The sequence below is a fragment of the Acromyrmex echinatior genome, chromosome 7, assembly GCF_024713525.1.
Source record: "Acromyrmex echinatior isolate Ae372 chromosome 7, ASM2471352v2, whole genome shotgun sequence".
Taxonomy (NCBI): Eukaryota; Metazoa; Arthropoda; class Insecta; order Hymenoptera; family Formicidae; genus Acromyrmex; species Acromyrmex echinatior.
This window is the reverse complement of record NC_141858.1, coordinates 1278597-1300758: the sequence shown is the minus strand read 5'-3', so window position 1 is coordinate 1300758 and position 22162 is coordinate 1278597. Positions and strand designations below refer to the sequence as shown.

At 35.6% G+C, this 22162-nt stretch overlaps 1 protein-coding gene across 1 annotated transcript; it reads right to left on the bottom strand.

Moving 5' to 3' along the window:
- Positions 1 to 1135: 1135 nt before the first annotated feature.
- On the bottom strand, positions 1136 to 7450 carry LOC147908928 (uncharacterized). The gene is made up of 2 exons (XM_087407896.1): positions 2463 to 7450; positions 1136 to 2403 (listed from the first exon to the last, which is right to left on the bottom strand). Exons 1-2 carry the CDS (start codon positions 2558 to 2560, stop codon positions 1986 to 1988), a joined length of 516 nt encoding a protein of 171 aa, XP_087264022.1. The 5' UTR covers positions 2561 to 7450; the 3' UTR covers positions 1136 to 1985.
- Positions 7451 to 22162: the final 14712 nt, after the last annotated feature.

Below are 22162 nucleotides of genomic sequence, written 5' to 3'. Positions count from 1 at the left end.
CGTGTTCTAATATATATCACCAGTACTAAAAGTCTGTAATATACATAAAATACAGATTTTTAATTAATAGATATATCGATACGAAACCGTAATAGCACTTTTTTCTTACATCCAATGCCATTTTAGGTTACGATAATATATTATCATGCATGAATATCATAATATATATATATATATATATATATATATATATATATATATATATGGATATTCATGCAGATATTCTCTATGTCCATTTTTATGCAATATTAAAATTTTATATTATAATGTGTATAATGATACATAAAATGTAATTCTAACGTTGTATATAAAAAGACATTGAATACGAATTACAATTACATTTTATGTGTATTATAATATATGTGTATATACACAATAACACAAAAAATATTATACTATTATTGACATATTAGTGAAGACATGTTAGTGAATTAATGATATATGCAATATTAAAATTATATTTTGGGTACATTATTGTGTATATGTACATTATAATACACATGAAATATAATTACAATTTATATTCACTAATAATGTTTTGCTATATGTTACAACAATGTTAGAATTATCATAATGTACATACAATTTTCTATATTAGATATATAATCGACATATTAGTAATGTATAAGTACTATAAGTATCTATCTCTTTTTATTAGACAGAGTAAAAAGAGTTACATTATGTATGTGCAATGTCGTATTCATTTATATATATATATATATATATATATATATATATATATATATATATGAAACACGTTCCATATGTATATTGACAATAATATATGTTACATCTTGAGTAAACCCTAAATGATATTGATCATAGGAAAAAGTGATACTACAACTGTATTTTGATATTCACTGCGAGTACTGAAAATACGTAACTATAGATTTTCAGTATTGATAGTACATTGACACATGGGCCTATATAATAGCATTTTTCCTGTCGTACGATGTCATTTTAGGTCAGGATGTGATATGTATTAGCTATATAGATATATTACACATATAATATACATAGCTATACCATTTTTTGCTATGTTTAATAAAAATATGTAGTAGTTAATAGAAGATATACTTGGCGGGTTCTAACCCAGAGGCTAGAGGGGAATGCGGGGTGCGGGGAAGTACTTGTAGGCGCGGGGGATATCTAACGCGGGGGAAAGAGGGGGAAAAGTCTAGGCTCCTACACAATAGGGCTCCTACACAATAGGGCTCCTTTTTTTGTTATCAAAATTTGACTATGTTTTTCTTTAAAAATGCATTGATAATAAAGGTTTGAATTTGACCATGATATATTTTTCTTTTCTTTAAAAATGTATCGATAATAAAGGCTTGCATGTTAGAGAAAGATAGAGCGCGCGTGCTATGAGCGAAGAAAGGATGGAAGAATTAATAGAGTACGAGTTTCTTTTGTATGATACAGTTTTTTCAATTTTTATGGTTTTTCCTGGCGCGTCGAGGCAAAGGATGGGAAGTAAAAGACAATACACATGAAATAAGGCTAACAAAAAATGTTTTATTTACATCTTATTACATCGGTTTTCGTACTTATTAAAAACTAAAGCTAATAGTTCGCAATCGATGAGCTGATGTCCATTGAAGATGTCGCTATCACATATAATGTTCTCAGATGCGATGTTGAAGAATCGTTTATAATAAAGGCTTGCATGTTAGAGAAAGATAGAGCGCGCGTGCTATGAGTGAAGAAAGGATGGAAGAATTAATAGAGTATGAGTTTCTTTTGTATGATACAGTTTTTTCAATTTTTATAGTTTTTCCTGGCGCGTCGAGGCAAAGGAAGGGAAATAAAAGACAATACACATGAAATAAGGCTAACAAAAAATGTTTTATTTACATCTTATTACATCGGTTTTCGTACTTATTAAAAACTAAAGCTAATAGTTCGCAATCAATGAGCTGATGTCCATTGAAGATGTCGCTATCACATATAATATTCTCAGATGCGATGTTGGAGAATCGCGTTTACTTGGTATCTACCGTATCGACGAGTCGAGCTAATCGTTCGAACGTTACATCGATACACCCGTTAAAGTCAAACATACGGCGTAGCATCGTTTCGGTCATCATAATGCGTACGGATGAAGAATCGAGACGTACGACCGTAGCATAGTTCAGCATGAAAACACTGACGGTTAGCGGTCCAACGCTTATAAAATTATCCTTGTATTCGTTTCGAAACAGCTTGTAAATATTTCCTCGCTGCTCGTAGAGGCTCTTCCACGTTTCGAGAGACAGCGATAGTTCGTGTCCGCGATGATCTCCAAAGACGATCTCCACGTAATTCGGTGGGCCAACGTTGATTCCAATTTCCAAAAATTTGTAGCCCGTATTCGTCAGATCGTAACGTCTGCTCAGTAAACGCACCGCACGATGCTCCGTACTGTGTACATACATAATGTTAAAAAACGTTTCTTTTGTGTATAGAACGTTGAAACTTACATGTTATATTCCTTCTTCACATCGTACGATGCACTGCTCTCTTTAGCATACATTTTTTCAGTCGTTCGTACAAGCGGGTATCGTAAAACTGATTGCATCCGTGTAAATGGTAATACTTCTGGGATCGATGAGAGAAGACAGGTCCTCCCCCTTCTTTCCAAGAATTTCAAACATGTTGCGACACGTTTTATCAAGTCTTTCTATGTATTTTCTTTGTCACGAATTTATACATACGTTTATACATACGTTTATACACACGTACATACGTTTATACATACGTTTATACATACGTACATACGTTTATACATACGTTTATACACGCATACATACGTTTATAGATACGTTTATACATACATTTATACATACGTTTATACATACGTTTATACATACGTTTATACATATGTACATACGTTTATACATATGTTTATACATACGTTTATACATACGTTTATACATACGTTTATACATACGTTTATACATACGTACATACGTTTATACATACGTTTATACATACGTTTATACATACGTTTATACATACATTTATACACGCATATATACGTTTATACATACGTTTATACATATATACATATATATACGTTTATACATATATTTATACATAAGTTTATACATACGTTTATACATACGTTTATACACACATACGTACGTTTATACATACATTTATACACACGTACATATGTACATACGTACATACATACGTACATACGTTTATACATACGTTTATACATACGTACATACGTTTATACATACGTACATACGTTTATACATACATACGTTTATACATACGTACATACGTTTATACATACATTTATACATACATACATACATACGTTTATACATACGTTTATACGCACATACGTACATTTATACATACGTTTATACATACATTTATACATTACAAAGGAAGGGAAAAGAAATATATAATAAATACGTTAACGTATTTTTATTTAAAAAATTCTTTTGCAACCACCAGTTATATATTTTCAATACATTTTGTAACGCGCAATTCTTAACATGTTGTCCACATCGTATAATATTAGTAACATCTAGATTAGATAAAGATTCCATGTATTCTGTCGTAAACTGCATCCAGGGTCTCAATGTACATGCGTTCTCGCTCATCATCCAGAAGCAAGTTCCGCAGCCACGTTCGTTTCTCGCGTCCCTTGACATATACGACAGCATCAATAAATTTTAATTTCATCATTTAAGTAAAAAAAATCCTATATTCGATCAAAGCTGATCTTATTCCCTAAATATTTCGGTTTGAATTTATATACATACGTACATAGACAATTCTATAAGCCACGCAATAAAGTCCTTTTCAATCTTGAAACGCAATCATGGATGTAACTACAGTGGTATTATAAAATTATGTATTACAATTTTGTGTTCATACATGTTCCCTTAAAAACGATATTCATTAGTTGTTGATCACGATTCATTAGTTGTTGATCAAACGGATGTTCATTTATTTATAATCATTGGCGACAAGTATTGCTGAAGTCGGCACGCTTGATTTATGCGAAACTGCAAAATTGTGTTTCTACGTATCCAACAGAGTAATCTTACCGCAAAACATGTTGAGATTCATCGATTTTCCATAGATAAAAATTTTTATATTACACTTATGCAAAATCGTATCTAACGTGGTCACAACTGCCGCACATCGACGTTTCACCGAGAAGAATTTATGCACTTTCTGTTAAACTTAAATTATCAACCGAAAAATGCTTTACTATTATATCGTGTACCCACTAACACATGTTGATAGTATTAGTGAACTACAATCAAAACATTTATGACAATTATCAAACAGATATTAAACCATCGTCGAACGTCTATCAAATCACTGTCAAAAACATCTTTCGAATTAATGTCAAACATCTATCGAACCGTTATCGAATGTCTATCGCACTTTTAATCCTAACTATACACACTGAGTTCCCAGAAACCTCAACTTCAATTTCTAAATCGAGATCTTTTCGTATTTCTTTTCTTTTTCTTTGAACCAACAGTCGTCGAACGGTACCGCCATGTAGTCGTGTCCAACGAATAGAACCATATCAACGTCGACAAGATGTCCGAAATTGACCCGAGTATGATTAAACATCGCGTCACGCGTATGTAAAACGTATGCACGTACATACATACTACACATAGCGTACATTCTTCATTTTAAGGACTTACAAAATTAGCAGAAATATGACAGTGGTCGGTCAGACTGACATAACCTTTGGTGTATTTTTTAACATTACAGTTCAAAGTTAAATAACTGACACACTAATATCAATGGAGCAATTTATTACAAACGTCTGGATTTTAATCGAGTCACTTTCAATGCAAATTTCCTTTCACAAAGATTTGTGAATTAATTTTCACGCTGCGGGCCTTGTACAGATTTTCTTTATTATTAGGTATTTATATTTTCTCAGCTATATATTAGTATTTTTATTATTATTATTAAATCCTCACTTCTAACAAGCTATGCTTTAATAACGTTTATTATTTCCAAATCTGTGCAGTTCTGAATATTTTTATTAAATCATACAGTCATCTTAAAATATATTAGATATCATATTAGATTTATTATTGTACATAAATGCTGCTTTATGTATATTTTATATTATTAATATTTTAATTGTTTTATACGATTTTAGACATTTGCTCATTGGATAACTAAAAAAGATATTGAAAAAATTGCAAAATGGTAGAGGACTCAGTTTTTTATAGAAATAACACTATATGATTAATAGGGCGTTATTTCAGTTTTATAACCTGTATATGTACATATACATACATATACACATATATAGGGTGTTCTGAAATTCGAATCAAAGTATTATATAGCAAGAAAGATCTCGAAAAATTAAGTTAAAAAGTTATTTGTAAATTTTTATTTTAAGCAGAAATTTTTGAAATATGAGGATACAAATATAACGAGTTACAGCCTATATTTAGATGATCACTTGAATTAGTGAGTGCGCTGAAATATATGCTTACTTACTGTATAATATATATTACCGCATATGCAACTCATCGGCAGGTAGCCCTCTAAGCATAGTCTGTAATTAACCATATTTAAACCTTTATTATTACAAAAATTACTGTTAAAAATAAATAATTACAAGTAACTTTTTCACTTAATCTTTCGAGAACTTTCTTGCTGTAGTACGTAGGCTGCTGGCAAAGTTTCTGCAAACAATATGAAAAAAAACATGTAAAATTCGGTAAATGGTTTTTAGTAGTATTGTTTTTAGAAGTATTCGCCTTTAAGATCGACATTTTTGCATACGCTCGAATCAATTTTCAAAGCATTTTTTCCACTCTGAGACTGTAACCTCAGAAATCAGTGTACAAAATGTTTCAACAGCTGCTTCAGGCACTGGTGACTCAAATCGCTCACCACGCATCTTCTTTTTAATGTTTGGGAACAAAAAGAAATCATAGGTGATAAATAAGGTGAATACGGACAATAAGTCATCAATGCGACATTTTTACTGGATAAAAAATCAACAGTTTGATGTGCTGTGTGACAGCTGGCATTGTCATGATGAAGGATGATGTGATGATTTCGGTTTGTTCTACGCAATTCATTTATGATTTCTGGCAAACAAATTGTTGTATACTAATCTGTATTTACAGTCCTTCGATCCTCTAAAGTCACGATTGCCACATGTCCGGTATAACTGAAGAAACAAGCAACCATTTGCTTGGCAGCACTGCGTGAACAAACAACTTTGGTTGGTTTCGATTCATTTTGAAATACCCCAACAGTGGATTGTTGTTTACTTTCGGGCTCATACGAATCCATAGATCCATGTTTCGTCTCCAGTAATGATATTGTAGACCAAATTTGATCGACCTCGGTTGAATTTCTTGAGCATTTCTTTGCTCATTTAACACGAGCCTGTTTTTGAGCTTCGGTCAAATTGTGTGGGATCCAACGATTGCAAAGTTTCCGTACGCTCATGCAAGTGATCATGCAAAATATGTATTGCTCATGTCAATGCCTAAGGATGCCTGAATCTCGCGGTATGTTATATGCCGGTCTTGCTCAATCATTTCACCCACAGCATCAACATTAGGCAATAACAGACGTGGATGGACGACCTTCACGGAATTCGTTACAAAGAAAGGTTCACGCTGGAATTCGGCAAACCAATTTTAAACAGTCCTTGGATGCTTCATCCCCAAAAGCCAAATGAAGTCGATCGATGCATTGTTTCGGAGTTAGATTACATTTGTAAAAAAATCATTGCCCAAAAATTTTTACGCGAAATTTCCATTTTCTCACAAAAGTAACTTCTTTTAAAATACTATGCAAACAAAACTAGTTGGCTTGGGTACAAACTGTCAACTGAATTATAAGTTTAAAACGTCTAATTTTACGGATGTGATAGTAGCAGAACATTGGCGCCACTGGAAGTATTAGATTGCAGAAACTTTTCCAGCAGCCTATATATTCTGATTCGCGACACCCTGTATAACTGTATGTACATTAAATTAATTTTTATACGGTTACATGCACATACAATATTATTTATCTATTATATTAAAATAATAAATAAATAATATCATAATATTAGGTGTAGTAAAAAGAAATCCATTATTTTCCAATAGATGGCTTTAGTAATCTGTATCTCGTCCACACGTGGATTTATATTTAATTGCAATTATTCATTAAACTCCACGATATTGATATTATGCTTGTGTCAGAAACACACTTTACTAATAAGAACTACATACGAATTCCTAATTACAGTATATACACAACAAATCATCCAAATAATAAAGCACACGGTGGTACAGCAATTATTATCAAAACATCAATTAAACATCACGAAATTGATAAATACCACAAAGAATTTCTGCAAGCTACTAGCATTATGATTGTGAGGACTGGTCTGGGCCCTTAGTTATCTCTGCAATTTATTCCCCTCCAAAATATGCAATTTCATAGCAATTATACACCGAATTCTTCGAATCGCTGGGACACCGTTTCATCGCAGGAGGCAACTACAATGCCAAACATCCCTGGTGGGGTTCAAGGTCTCCTACTCCCAACGCTAAGGGGCGTCAGCTGTATGAAATTATATTATCTAATAATTTAAGTACAATATCAACTGGTGAACCTACTTATTGGCCCTCGGATTCTAATAAACTTCCCGATTTAATTGATTTCGCAGTATCAAAAGGGTTAAATCCGTTTCATGTAAAAGCGCAATCTAGCCTGGAATTAACATCTGATCACTCTCCAATCTTTGTCACTGTAGAAACCAAAATTTCTCTTATGGACATAAACAACAAATTGCACAATAAAAATACTGACTGGACTGAGTACAAGACTTATATAAATAGCAATCTAACCTGCAACGTATCCTTAAAGAAGCCTGACGAACTTGAAGACGAAATCGAAAAATTCAACATTCTTATACATCGTGCCTCTACTTCAATTCAAGATACGTATAATAATAATAATAAAAGTAAGGAAGGTGTTCCAACCAGTATTAAAACTAGGATTTTGGAAAAAAGAAAACTCAGGAAAATTTGGCAAATGACAAGAAACAGTGCTGATAAAGCCAAGTTGAATAAGGCCATCGAAGATCTCAAAACAGTTTTGCCTGAATATCACAACTCAAAATTTCAAAATTACATCGAGTCCTTAAATGTCACCAGGGATAGCGATTACTCGCTTTGGAAGTGTACAAAAAAAATTAAACGGCCTCAACAATTTATTCCTCCTATTAGGAAGAGCGACGAAAACTAGGCAAGAACGAACTCTGAAAAAGCTGATACATTCGCTACCCACCTATGTACAACCTTTCAATCCACGTCAAGAGAGGTTCCCGAAGAAGAAGAAAGTATCTTAATGCTAGGAATTAAGTCTTTCCCGGATGATGATTCATCCATTCCGCAAGTTAAAATCAACGAAATTAAAGGTATTATTAAAAAAACTCCTGGCTATGACAATATTGATGCTAAGATCATCAAGGAACTACCAACTAAAGCTGTAAGGTTCATCGCAATATTAATTAATGCTTGCCTTCGCTTAGCATACTTCCCAGATCAGTGGAAGGTGGCACAAATTATTATGATACTGAAACCTGGAAAAGATCCAGGTATTGTTTCTTCTTATAGGCCTATTAGCCTACTTTCTATAATCTCAAAAATATTAGAGAGGCTCTTTCTAAATAGATTAAATAAATATATTACTAATAGAAATCTTATTTCCGATCATCAGTTTGGTTTCCGTAACTATCATGGCACCATTGAACAAGTGAATCGAATACTAAAATCATTGAAGCTGTGGAACGAAAAAAATATTGCCCGTGTTTCTGGACGTAGCACAAGCTTTCGACAAAAATGGCATGATGGATTATTATTCAAATTGAAAAACTGGATCCCAAAAAATTATTATTTACTCCTAAGATCATACTTGAGCAATCGTACATTCCAGACTAAAATCAAAGACACAACATCTAATCTGTATTCTGTTAAAGCTGGTGTCCCGCAAGGCAGCGTCCTGGGTCCCACGCTTTATTTGTTATTCACTGCTGATCTACCCTCATCACAAGATAACATCACAACTGCAACATATGCAGACGATACTGCATTACTATCCATTAACTCGAGCCCAATCCTAGCCTCACAGAACTTACAAGAATATATGCACAAAATACAGAAATGGTTTCAGTTGTGGAGAATTAAGATCAATGAAAACAAGTCTACATATGTCACTTCACTCTTTGTAAAATGACTTGCCCTAAAATATTTCTCAACGACAAAACAATACCTCAACATGACCGTGTTAAATATCTCGGGATGCATTTGGATCGTCGTATTACATGGCAAGAACATATCTGGACTAAGCGTAAGCAGTTAAATCTGAAACTAAGGAAGATATACTGGCTCTTTGGCAGGAAATCTCAATTATCAATGTCTAACAAAATTCTCATTTACAAATGTACCCTTAAACCGGTCTGGACTTACGGAGCTCAACTCTGGGGAAGTGCTTCTAAGTCCAATATTAATATAATGGAAAGGTTCCAGTCTAAGTGTTTAAGAATAATCACAAATGCACCTTGGTTTGTGCCGAATGAGATCATTCGGAATGACCTGAACATTAAAACCGTTGAAGAGGAAATAACAAGGATCCGCTCAAGATATAAAGATAGACTCAAAACCCACCCAAATAAATTGGCTGCAGTATTACACAGAAATAGGGAAAATTCAAGACTGAAGAAATTCCAACGATTATGACATTTTTCATAAATTCATAATTTATATTTTATTTATTTATTCTTAATCGGAGTCTCATACTATAACTACTTATATTATTCATTTTAATAATAATTTTGTAAATGAGTGCTTTCCAGTGGGAGAGTTACTTACATGTTACTCGACTTTTGTAAAATATAACATTTACTTAGTGTCTTATTGACAGATTGTAAATAAATGGGAGTTAAAAAAAAAAAAATCTTTCTCTAACATGCAAGCCTTTATTATCGATACATTTTTAAAGAAAAGAAAAATATGTTATATATATATATATATATATACATATACATATAATACATATATTATACACATATGTTCAACCTATAAAAGATTCACATATTTAAAAAATGAAAAGAAGTAGTAAAAAAGAAAAATTCCAAATTAGAAAATAATTAATATTATTATTAATAATCAATAATTAATATTATTAATAAGTGTTCTTTAATATTCTTAAATAATTCTAAATAATTAATAAATTTTAATGTTACTAATGGAAAATTTTAATTAAAAAATTCTCATAATAAATGCTTTTTAATATTTTTCAATTTTGTACTGATTAAAAATATTAAACGCATCCTAACACATTTCATCAATTAAATAAAAATGACGGTATTTGTGTGAGTGTTTGCATGCGTTGGAGCGCCACAAGCAGTCGTCTGAATCGATTTAGTGTCGAATTCGTTACTATCACAGGCAACCGCGTCGTTGATCGAACAACATTTCTAATTAATTCCGGAATAAACAAAATGCTTCGCCATTTTGCAAATATGTGTTAGCTCGAATTAACGATCAAAGTTAGGCGCAACGATTTACACACGATGGAAATTAAAATTGACGGCTTGCCGTAATCGCAAGGGAATAAGCTTGTAACTTGTAAAAATTTTCAATAATATCGAACAAAAAACGACGTATCCAATATTTCATAACTGATTCCGATAATCTCGAAAAATTTTCCTCACTGAAGTTTGCATAGTCTTATGTCATTTTGATATATATCAGATTAGATCCATCTATCTCTTTAGCCACGCGATCACTAGCGATTGTGGCTGTTTGCATTAATAACGGGTACGTTAATGCGAATAACATCAATAACAACACGCTCGGTTGCAATAGGGGGAATCAGTTTTGCACAAGCCTCTCGCAGATCGGACAAACCACGACTCGCTTTGTTCGCGATTTATCGATGGGTTCGGTATAAATGGGGTCGTAGCTATCGCGCTATTCCGCACGCGATGTGGTGCGACAGCACGTTCAAAAGCGTCATTTCGATTTCACACCGTCAATTTCGACAGGCGAAACGATCGCTAGACCGTGCTCGCGTTACAATGTGCCCGGTTCACTGTTTACCGACGTTCGTGTAAGAGCAGGTAGATGGCGTTTGAAGGGCCGGGAAACTCGTCAACTCGGTTTTGTTCGACTAACGAATTCGAAAAACGATGAGTGAGTAGCGAATGGAAAAAAAATTTGTCGTCGCGTCGGAAAACCGGAACCTTTCTCTGCGTCGCGCGTCATAAACTCTTCCCCAGTTTCACGTTTCTTGAGCTTTTGTGTTCTAACGTTCGCGAATTAAGCGAAATACAACTGTTTCTCTTGGAATGATCGAATAACGTTTTGCGAAAGCGAATTAGATTCTCGACGATACACTCGAGCGCTCGTCGCTGATGTTACTGTAATCCGTGCACGACAGAAACAGTGCGATAATCCGCGAGCGGTAATCAGCAACGGGGGTTGTAAATAGTGAAAAGGGGATCCTTCTCTCTCTCCTAGCACGTGTTTCCCTTTAATGGCACCGACGTACGTATATACATCCAGTGGAAGGAAAGAGGTGGGGAGGGCGCGTAGTGCATTATGCGCCCTCATTGTACCCACAGCTCTTCTCCCTTCCACCGTACCCTACGAATAATCCTGGCAACAGCGTAACCCCATTAATAAAGCGCTATAAATATTCATCCATTTGGTGATTTACGGGTTGACCGCGGATATATGGTAAAAAAGTATTCTTTGCGAAAAATTTTAATGCCGCCTCCTGCGGCGGTTATTACGGCTGACCCACGCTCCTTTCCGCTTCCGATATATTTTACTTTCGCGGAGGCAAAAATTAAAAGGGGGTAGAGTATACTTATTGCTTTCCCCTATGAGTGCGGTCGATGTATATATATATATGTATATGTATATATATATATATACACATATATACACTTGTATATGACGGCGTGTTCCTTTTAATAACGGCGTCTCAGGCGTCTGGGACGTAATAAGGCATTTTAGACACCTGAAACCGTATTTTCAGCTGTAATATTCTTCGCGAGCCAATTTCGTCTTGGGCTTACGTAGCTCTAAAAGATACTCTTAAATCTTAATTATAAACTACGATAATATTACTGGGTTTTTTAATACGACCAGCATTATAAAGTAAATCCACGATATATTAGGAAGAATTTGCGCAGAATTTTCAAAGTAACTATTAGGTCGAAATAAATTTATTTATGTAATTTACAAATGAGGAAACGTCAATTATAATCTTCATCTTTTTGTTAAATTGATATTTCCTACAGCGAAATTAATATTTTATACAGAAAATATGTACTTAAGTTTAATTTGTTAATTTACTTTAAAAATATTGAATTATTTTTTTTTATATTAGGTGTTGGAATTAATTCGTAGCGTTTTACAAGTGATGGGAAGTACTTTCATTAATGTATTTTTTAATGCTCATGTGAAATAAATAACATTCTTTCATTAAAAAACGCTACGAATTAATTCCAACACCTAATATTTTTTGAAAGTCTAAATACTGAAAGTATCTAAATGAAATATCTTCTGATAATTAATATTCTCTGAAAGATAACAGTTAAAGATAGAAAAGAAAAGTATTTTACTTATATTTTAACTATACATATATAAAATTCTTTTTTATGTAGTGTTTAACAGAGCTCATCGTTTTTGGTCGGCACAGAGTTAGCTTCATTATCTCACTTAATGATGCCTTTAATATCAAACATTCGCGACATCGTCGCTACGCGAACGAGCACTATTTGTATGACTAAATTGGTTGGACGTTGCTAAAAGGGATGTCGAGAGGAGCGAGGTGCTCGTTCGTACAAGCCACTCTCCATGGGAAGAGAAACTCAGTAGGGGTCTGGTGCTTGCAGAAGTTGAGTTTTCTGTTATTACCGTTGTGCATCTATGAAATTGAACGTTACCTTCAAGGAAACTTCGCACGAGAATTGAGGCATTCATAAAGATATTAATAATTGACTTGCACGGTGCTCCGACATGGCTGAAAGCAGACCTTGGCGTTCACTCGACAAATATTCGCCAAGCCGATTATCTTCTGTCTTATAAAGGTCCCTTTCTCGTGATAATATCTCTTCTTTGTTTTCAAAGATTGATATCGTAGATCTTAGAATATTTTTAACACCAACATCTACAAATTTTTAATATATTCAAAAATAAAAAAAGAGATATATTGAGATAATAAACTTCAAATAGTCTAATATCTAATATAATCTCCTCACTATTTATGGGTAATTTAATTACATAGTAAATTTAACAGATAGTATTAATAAGTCGTGCAGGCAGTCCATCTGATTTGGTTAAATTAGTTTATCTCAAAAAATAAAAATTTCAAAGTTGAAACATAAGACATTATAAAGACGTCTTTTAGGCGTCTTTAATAAAACGTCTTTTATGCATCTTTAAAACGTTTTTAATATATTCTGTTTTTAGACATGTTATAATTGCTCAATTTGTTCCAGTATTGTCAGTAAGGTAAAATGCAGAATGTCGTGATGTATATTTCATAGGTAAGTAATTGCTTTCTACAACTACTAAGAAATAATTACTAATTTCGTAGCACATATTATTGTAGCTCTGTATTTATATTTTACAACACTGTATTTAGTTAATATTTTCGTCACAATATTTACGACTGAAAAAAATTCGAAAAAATCGCAAAGCTTAAACTAGACTATATAAGATGCGGTTATCTTATATTACATTGCCTAACTAATATTAGTTTTTCTGCATAGCGAGCTAGATCCTGAAACTTAAATCGGACAGCAAACATTTATTACGGTCGGGTAAAAAGCTCTTAATCCAGAGTTGCACGACCAAACTCATTCGCGTGAACGGCCGAGGCGATAGGACAGGAAACGAGAACATTCAGACTAACTCTTCGTTCCGTAAGGCGAAAGCGCGGTGGTCTCGAATCTCATTTAATATAGCGTTGCTACGTTGCCGTTTGTATATATGCTGTATATGTAGGATATTATACGAGATCCGCGGGCTGCACTGCACATACGAGAGGTGCACGCTTGGATACACGCGCGTGTACGAACGAGCGCGCACGACCAATCGCTTTAGAGACAAAGTCGGCTCGACGATAACGAGCCCGCAGCAGCAAAGGAAACGGAACATCGTGGAATATGCGTGTGGAATTTTTCATGCAATCCTATAAATTGAGCGCAGCATCAGCTTTCGCTACACCGCGGATTTCGCAGTCCGAACTCATGCCGAGGGTTCAGGTCGACCTGCAAGATCACCGATGTGATATAGTATATCGGCGAGTTTTCTGTGCACTCTCTGGTTCCACGTCCCATTGAGCAAATGCGCCGTTTGGATTCCCACCGACGAACGCGCGCGCGAAAGATGTATTTTATGGACGGTTATACGATATATAGGGTGCACCGGTATCGCCAAATGTAATTTCCGGGGTGGGAATCTCATGATGGATTTAGAGCCTCAGTTTTTCCGCGATCAAGGTTGCGGTTAATTCTCAAAAATATCTCGATAGAATAAACTTCGAATTTAATTCTTGACTGGATCAGATTAAGTTGAAATTACTGAGAAACAAGATATTTCGTGTAATTAACATATCTCTCTATCTGCTATCAAAGAATAATTATTTTTTTTAGTTTGTACTTCAGTACACTGTTAAATTCATGATGTCAACTTCTACTCAATTTGTGTTATCTTTAATCATTTTTACTGCTCCTACTGAATATGAGGTCCACAGACTCCAAAAAGGCGAAGCTTTATATTTCTAAGATCTTTTTTTAAAACGGGACTTAAAGTGTCGTTTATCCGAAGTTCAAAATATCGTTTTTGCGTCTTTAGCCGCATATTGTTCCTGTGACATCAGTCATTGCGAATTTTTTTAAATTAAAAACTTTAAAAAGCCACTGTATTTTCATATTCTACAATGTTTAAAGTATGTTCAATAATTTTTGAGATTTTAAAGAACAAAAGTTGTAAATACGGCAATCAATAAAAATGTTGGGCCATTTTGCCGCTTGTGTGACTAATATAAAATTCTTAAGAGGTGTGACCACGAAGGATTAAACTCAAGAAAACTATTATAATTAGTATTAAATTTAACTCAAATTTAATTTATCGTTTATTAAGTGCATACATTAATATACATGTGTTTATTTTAAACCTATTATACAAAAATGTATTGTTGTACATTTTGATATAAATAACAAAATATTATTGAATTAAGAGATTGTGTTGCTACTGTTCCTTTGATATCTAACAGCGTACCTATAATCCTATAATGAAATAACTGTTGATAGTTTCAAGACACTCTATACATACGCGAGCTTTTGCGGAAGTCCATTTCCAGTTTCGTGGATGGAGATATCTGGAGCTGCTGGATCTGTTTTGGTTCCTTCGGCGTCCCGAAAATATATTTAATTGATTGTCGCCCTTCTGCCACTGGGGATCGCGCATGAGATTTCGATTGTGTCTACTCAAAGTGCTTTTCCTCTTTCGAGAGATAAGTTGCAGGAAGTAATGTTATAGCATGCGTATAGCTCGCGGTGATATTTCGAGATATCAGAGCGTCATTATTCTGACATTTCGCTCTTCGAGTCTGAGAAACAGAACTTCTCGCCTCTACATAGCGAGCAATAAAAACACTGTCGAATTACAGTTAATCAACCGTCGGTTTTGTCAACCGTCTGATTTTTTCCTGCTGTCCTTGCCTTCTTTGTGCTATCCGCGGACCATGTAGTTAGCTGCTCATTGTTCCGCGTCGCGGGTCTCGCTAAAAAGTTATGGCCACTCGTCGTGACGACGGCGTATACGTCGAGTGAAAAAGTTATCGTCGCCATAAAATCCGAGGTAACTAGATTTCGTGGTCCGTTCACGATGCAGCTTGGCGCATTCGGGATGTGAACAACTGCAGCCCTGCCATAATTACTTGAATTAATTTCGGGGAGAGTGTCGCTCGAATTCCGCTTTATTGGCTTGTACGCCCTTTAATCAATGCCGTCCAACCCTCGCAATAGATTCTACAGGTACAGCGATGCGGAACGTCGAAGACAACGATAGTAACTTCCGATTGAACGTCGGGTTGCCGACGTTCGTGGCATCTGACTGTCAATTGAAATTGCGGGGCTGCAGTGAGGTTCGTAATCACCATAAGCGCAACCGTTTGCGTCTGTGGGAATTAGCAAGTCTATTAGAACACACGTTGAACGTACTACCATTAAATGATAATGACTTTAATGTTTATGAAAATGCCAAATGTGATTACAACATTGAGAGAACTCAATATATGAAACAAGTGTTTACTTAAATTCTATTATTAATTAATCTTATATTACTTGCGTATTTTTTTATCGTAATTATTTACACCTCAATATTATTTTTTTTTACACCTCAATTATATTTCAATTTTTGTTGCTCTTTTTGATGATTCACAATTAAATAAAGATTGATAATATTCTATACATTTTTTAGATAAAGTGATAAATGCAAATTTTTTTAAGTTATGAAGTAATTTGCACAAATATATCCAATAATGTAATTAGCGAATCTATAAAGCTGGTGATACTTATACTGCATATTCCATGTGGAGAATAAAATGAGTTAATTTTTTGAATGATTAGTTGCTGATAAAAATTACGGTATGCGATTATCAATAGTGATCATCGAATTTGATAGAATTTCCCATCGACTATAGGAATCGATAATCGATCAAAGAAATAATTTTGAGCAAAGCTAAAAGAACCGAAGGCGAATTATCAAACTCGCGAATAGAACGTCTTCTTTGATAATCTAAGAAGATCGATGAAGGTGGCGTAAAAAGGGATTTATCGAAGCACGTCGTGACCGATAAAAACGATTGTAAGTAATATCTCGAGGATGCGGTTAGCACGCCGCTGCCCGAGGTCTTTAATTAAGGGAACACTCGTGGCACAGTGTCGCCTTGAATTTTGCAATGCTTTTCTAATTAGGAAAGTGTGTGTGTGTGTGTGTGTGTGTGTGTGCGCGCGCGCGCGCGTGCGTGCGTGTGTGCGTGTGCGTGTGTGCGTGTGTGCGTGCGTGCGTGCGTGCGTGCGTGTGTGTGTGTGTGTGTGTGTGTGCGTGCGTGCGTGCGTATGTGTATGTGTATGTGTGTGTGTGTGTGTGTGTGTGTGTGATACTTTTCTAATTAAAAAAGTTTTGCATGGTAAAACAGGTCGTCGCTCTTCCGTAGACTTCTTCACGCATGTGTTTGCATCAGTGTGTAAATGTAAGCTGAGATAAGCACTTGAGAATTAACGACATCGACGAAAAGCAGAGGCGAAATTCTCGATATCCTCCCTAAGTAGATTATCTCACGCAATCAGATTTCTAAATTACATTGTTTGTTTGAGTTTATCTTAATTTTTCGATTAGAAAGAATTGAAAATATCAGCATCTTTCTTCATCTGTACCGATCTCTCTTCAACTCAATATTTTAAAGAAAAAGATAGACATTAGATATCACCATTTATTGAATGTTCTAAGAATGCATCCTCTTAAGTGCTGAAAGAGCGAGAGAGAGAGAGAGAGAGAGAGAGAGAGAGAGAGAGAGAGAGAGAGAGAGGGGGGGGGGGGAGAGGAGAAATATGCTTCAAGATACTTTACTTTCTCTAAGTCGATAGTGACAACACTGACAACTTATAGAAATGCGCAGTCTATTTTTATTATGTCTATAAGTTCTTATTGCCACTCAGTTGTTTCTTTCGGTAAATCACGACCGATGGCAATAATATCGAGGTTGGATGTAAGTCCAGTAGGATTCCTTTTCAACGATACACTAGAACAGACTAAAAGTTTCGACGATATTTATGGCAACATCGTCGAAAGGGGTTCGGGAAAAAGAGAGAAACGACGGAGTGGCATTTCGAAAGTTTCTCATTCTTGAAGCCAAAGTTTGCCTTTGAGAGTGCGATGAAGCGGGAGCGGGTGAGCGCGTCGAGGGAGTCTCCTCACCTGTCAAGTGCAACCTGTTATTGAGTTACTTAAAGCGGGCCTTTGCCCGGTAAACGTACCGTGATAAGCTCTGTGCAGTTACGTCAAAGTGAGGTATGGCGCTTGGGAAACGCGAAGTTTCGCGTATACTTCGTCGGCGTTCTCAGGTGCGCGCCGATACACGAGCACGCAAGGGCCGGAGAAGAAATAACCTTCGGTTTACTTCAGACGCTGATTTCCCCATTCATCCGCCTTTCTATTACAACTCGATAGAAACTCCTCCAGGATTCTAATTAAATCTACGTTGAAAGGATACCTTTGACGTACCAGTCGCACGTATAGCTAAATTTACTAAATAATACTTAAAAGATATAACCCACCATTGCTAATCGCGGTGTTACATATTGTAACGCAGTGAATTCATATTGGATACATTTAAATATTCAATGCGTTAGATAAGTTTATATTATAATATTAAATGATTTTGCAAAAATTAAATATGTCTCTTCCTGACATTTTAAACGTATCTCTCATATTAATGGTGTGATACCACAGTGCGTCATGTAATCGTGATAATTACGCAATGTCGTTTTTCCGGGGTGTACATTTCGATGGGAATGACAGTGTCTATCGGGCTGGGGTGGAGAGATAGACAGGTAGGGTTACCCGAACTGTCAGGTAAATGAAGCAGGGATACGCGAGAATAGCAGCGAGCCGCCGGCGGAGAATAGTTTGCAAAGTTAGGACGCAGTTGGATAGCTATGGCGTGACGACATTAATAGCACCTTATTAGCCCTAGGCACAGCCGCATTCCGTCTGAAGATAAATGAGATCGCGGTCGACTCGCCGCCAGGTACAGCTCGTACTGCTATCGAGAGCAAAACCATGAATTCCACTGTGACGCCCGTGAGAATCAGATTTCCATGCCTTTCAAGCGTGCAGATTCTCGACGACTTTGTGACGCGTTGAATAACACGCGGAGAAGTGTATTATCGCTCGGGAAGTATAAAAATTAGTTTAAATCAATATTCACGGATAAATATCCATGATCAATTACGCTGTAATAATTTGATTTAATGAAAAATTAATTATTATTTTATAGCAAGTTTTGCATTTTAAATTTATATATATTGCAGAGGACATTTTATTTCAATGTTTTTATTATTCGATCGATTGTTTATGTATTTTATATGGATATTGTCACGTATTGGACTAGTACTTAGTATTCGATTCGATTAATTCGGCGGATGTGAGATCATTAGGTATATTTTATAAATAGGATATGGCTTATCAAGGATTCCATCTAATTAATGACAACAAATTAGGTAAATAAATGGTGTAATTAACGTTACGAAACGACTGTACTAGTAGTACATTACGCGTTATATCCGTACCTTAATTAGTTAGGTTGGTTTGCGCTGATCACACATCTACATATCTCCATCAGTGTAACTGTTTACATTTCATGTCTATAGACATTGATTGTTTGTAGAATGTAGAAACTGTGTTATGCGATAGTTTCTATAGCTCGCCAATTCAGAGACTGCGCAGCGCATCAAAGAAACAATGAACTTTTATAATTAAACAGCATAGCTTCGTAATTAAAAACAGAACTTTCGTAATTAAATATGCGAATCGCACTGAATTGCTCTACAGCTGAACCACTACAAAAGCTCGATTCGCACAGCTAAATCAGATTTCGTGAACTGTTTTATCTCGATTTAACATTCCCGATTCTCCTAAGCTTCCCTACCGCATTCTAAAAGACCAAGCGTAATTGTATAGTACATCTAAAAATTCCACGACTACATCGAGCAGAAAATGGCTGGATTCGTTACCGATTTAATTCTGTATCGAAGTTTAAGTTCGATAGAGTATTTCGCTGTCGCCAACGTGTTGTGTTGGTCGCGGCGAAATACTCTATCCAACTGGGAAAGGTACGCGCGAAATCGACGCGCCGAATAGCGTGACGCGCCGCACCGGACGAACGGACAGAATCAAATAACAGAACGCGATTTGTTTGCAAGCCATCCCTGAACGGCTGGGAGAAACATACAAACCATTCCCCCGATACAGATACGAGCGATTCTCCCTTCGCGCTCGCTCACCATTCCCTACCATCAGCACCTGCCTCTGTCTCCTCTCACCCTCTCATTCTCCGCCCTCGCAATCTGAAGGCTAGCAGGACACGACAATCAGCACGAGCCGCGACAGATACGCACCCCGCATACAGATATCCACGGTTTTATTTGGGGCTTCTGGTTAGAAAGCGCACGCAAACGACCGCGCGAACACTGGGTGGTCCTACCATCGGTTACTGGCACGCCTACAACTTCCGTAGAAACTCATTTTAAGGTTGCCGGGTGTGTCGCGGAACTAATCCGACTCTTGAGTGATTTTGTAAACTATGGAAAGGGCTAATTAAGGGTTTAGCTAGGGGTTAGGGTTTGTGCGGGGTATGTTTGGACGGACTATTGCGTGGTCGAGGAGATTTCCGCTCTGGTTGCGGACTCTCGAAAACAAGTCGATTACGTGAAAGACGAAACTTGTATCTTCCGTCCTGTACGATTCATTTTATACAAATTCGAGATTTTGAACACATTGGCGCGATATTTACTAAATGCTTATTACAATTCATTCTTAGTACACACGATTAAGCATTCAAGTTCAGTGCGTTTCTTTTCTTTAAAATATTAAGAGTACCGAATCATCAATTATAATATTTACGTATACAACTTTTTTTTTAGTACATAATGGTATAAATATTTTTTTAATATTAAATTAATATTAAATTATACGTAAGAATCATTAATAATATAATTTTTGTACAAGTGATGAAAATTATTCCAGGATACGAATAGCGACTCATCATGTATATTGAGGATTAAACAAACATTATTTTAAATTAAACAATAGCATTAATTGGAAAAGAACCTTATTTAAACATACTGTTAGATACTGACGCGATCTACGCAAGTATGATCAGAAACAAACGTGTAGTCGATCATTACGTGCATCAAACGCAAAGAGCAACGTTTCTCTTTACCTCTGAGAGCTACGAGAAGGACACTCGTTGAGGAGCGAGTAATGATAATTATAAAGCGACAATTTTAATGAGTCGACTCTTTGCTTAATTATATCTCGCATGATGAAAGCGAAGCAGATATGATAGGTAGATAATGAGATCGCTGTGTTTGATACTTCCGGTGGTTCCGAGTCGTGTGCTTGTCGCAGCACCAAAGTCGGTATACTTTGCTTTAAAAAACAATTCATGCGTTGTCATCGAGCCACGCAGCTTGAGGCAATTACAGCATATCTGGTTGCCGTGTCAAAATATACGTGCATTTTTCGAGATCCGGTACCAACTGCGTCGGTCATATTTGTCATGACAGTGACCACGTTTACACGGCTTAAATCCTTAATCGGGTTTAATAACATCTATAGTTATAAAACTGACTAATCATAGCTACTCCTCTGAAGAATGAAGTAGCTGTGATTGATTAGTCTCTAACTATGGATGTTATTAAATCCGATTAAGGGTGACCGTGTAAACGTAGTCAGTGGCTGTTGCGAGCTCGTATCGCCTGATTGCAAGCGACTTAATTAAGACTGGCGGAGCGTGTTTCAATTTGCACATATGACGCTCGTTTCGCCACCGCGACGACGACAAACGCAGTTGTGCGAAAGGAGTTTTGTGGCGATGACGAGTGCTGTCGCTTCACGGCTGTTGCCTGAATGCGAAAAATATTAAATTCTTGCGAGTATCTCATTTTGATCTCCGCATCCTTCCTAGCTAGAGCTGAAGACAGATTGCAAACGAAATATAGTATATCTTTTCAGACACCGTGAATACGTGAAGAATGTCGTTACATCTTTAAAGCCTGTATCTATAATTATAATATTAAGTAAATCTTACGAAAAGTGTAAAGGGGGGGGGGTGAGATAAATCAATAAAGATTTATAGGCAGGAATTCATAGTCGATTCTTATATTTAAGACTACCTTAAGTATTTAAAATCTACAGTTTTATGATGGTATATATAATCCAATTACAGAACTGTATTAGCATTTTAAGATATTGTTTAAAATGGTCTTAGAATAAGAACCAACAATAAATATCACATAGTGATAATTCAATATCAGATAATTCAATAGTCACATATTTTGATGATTAGA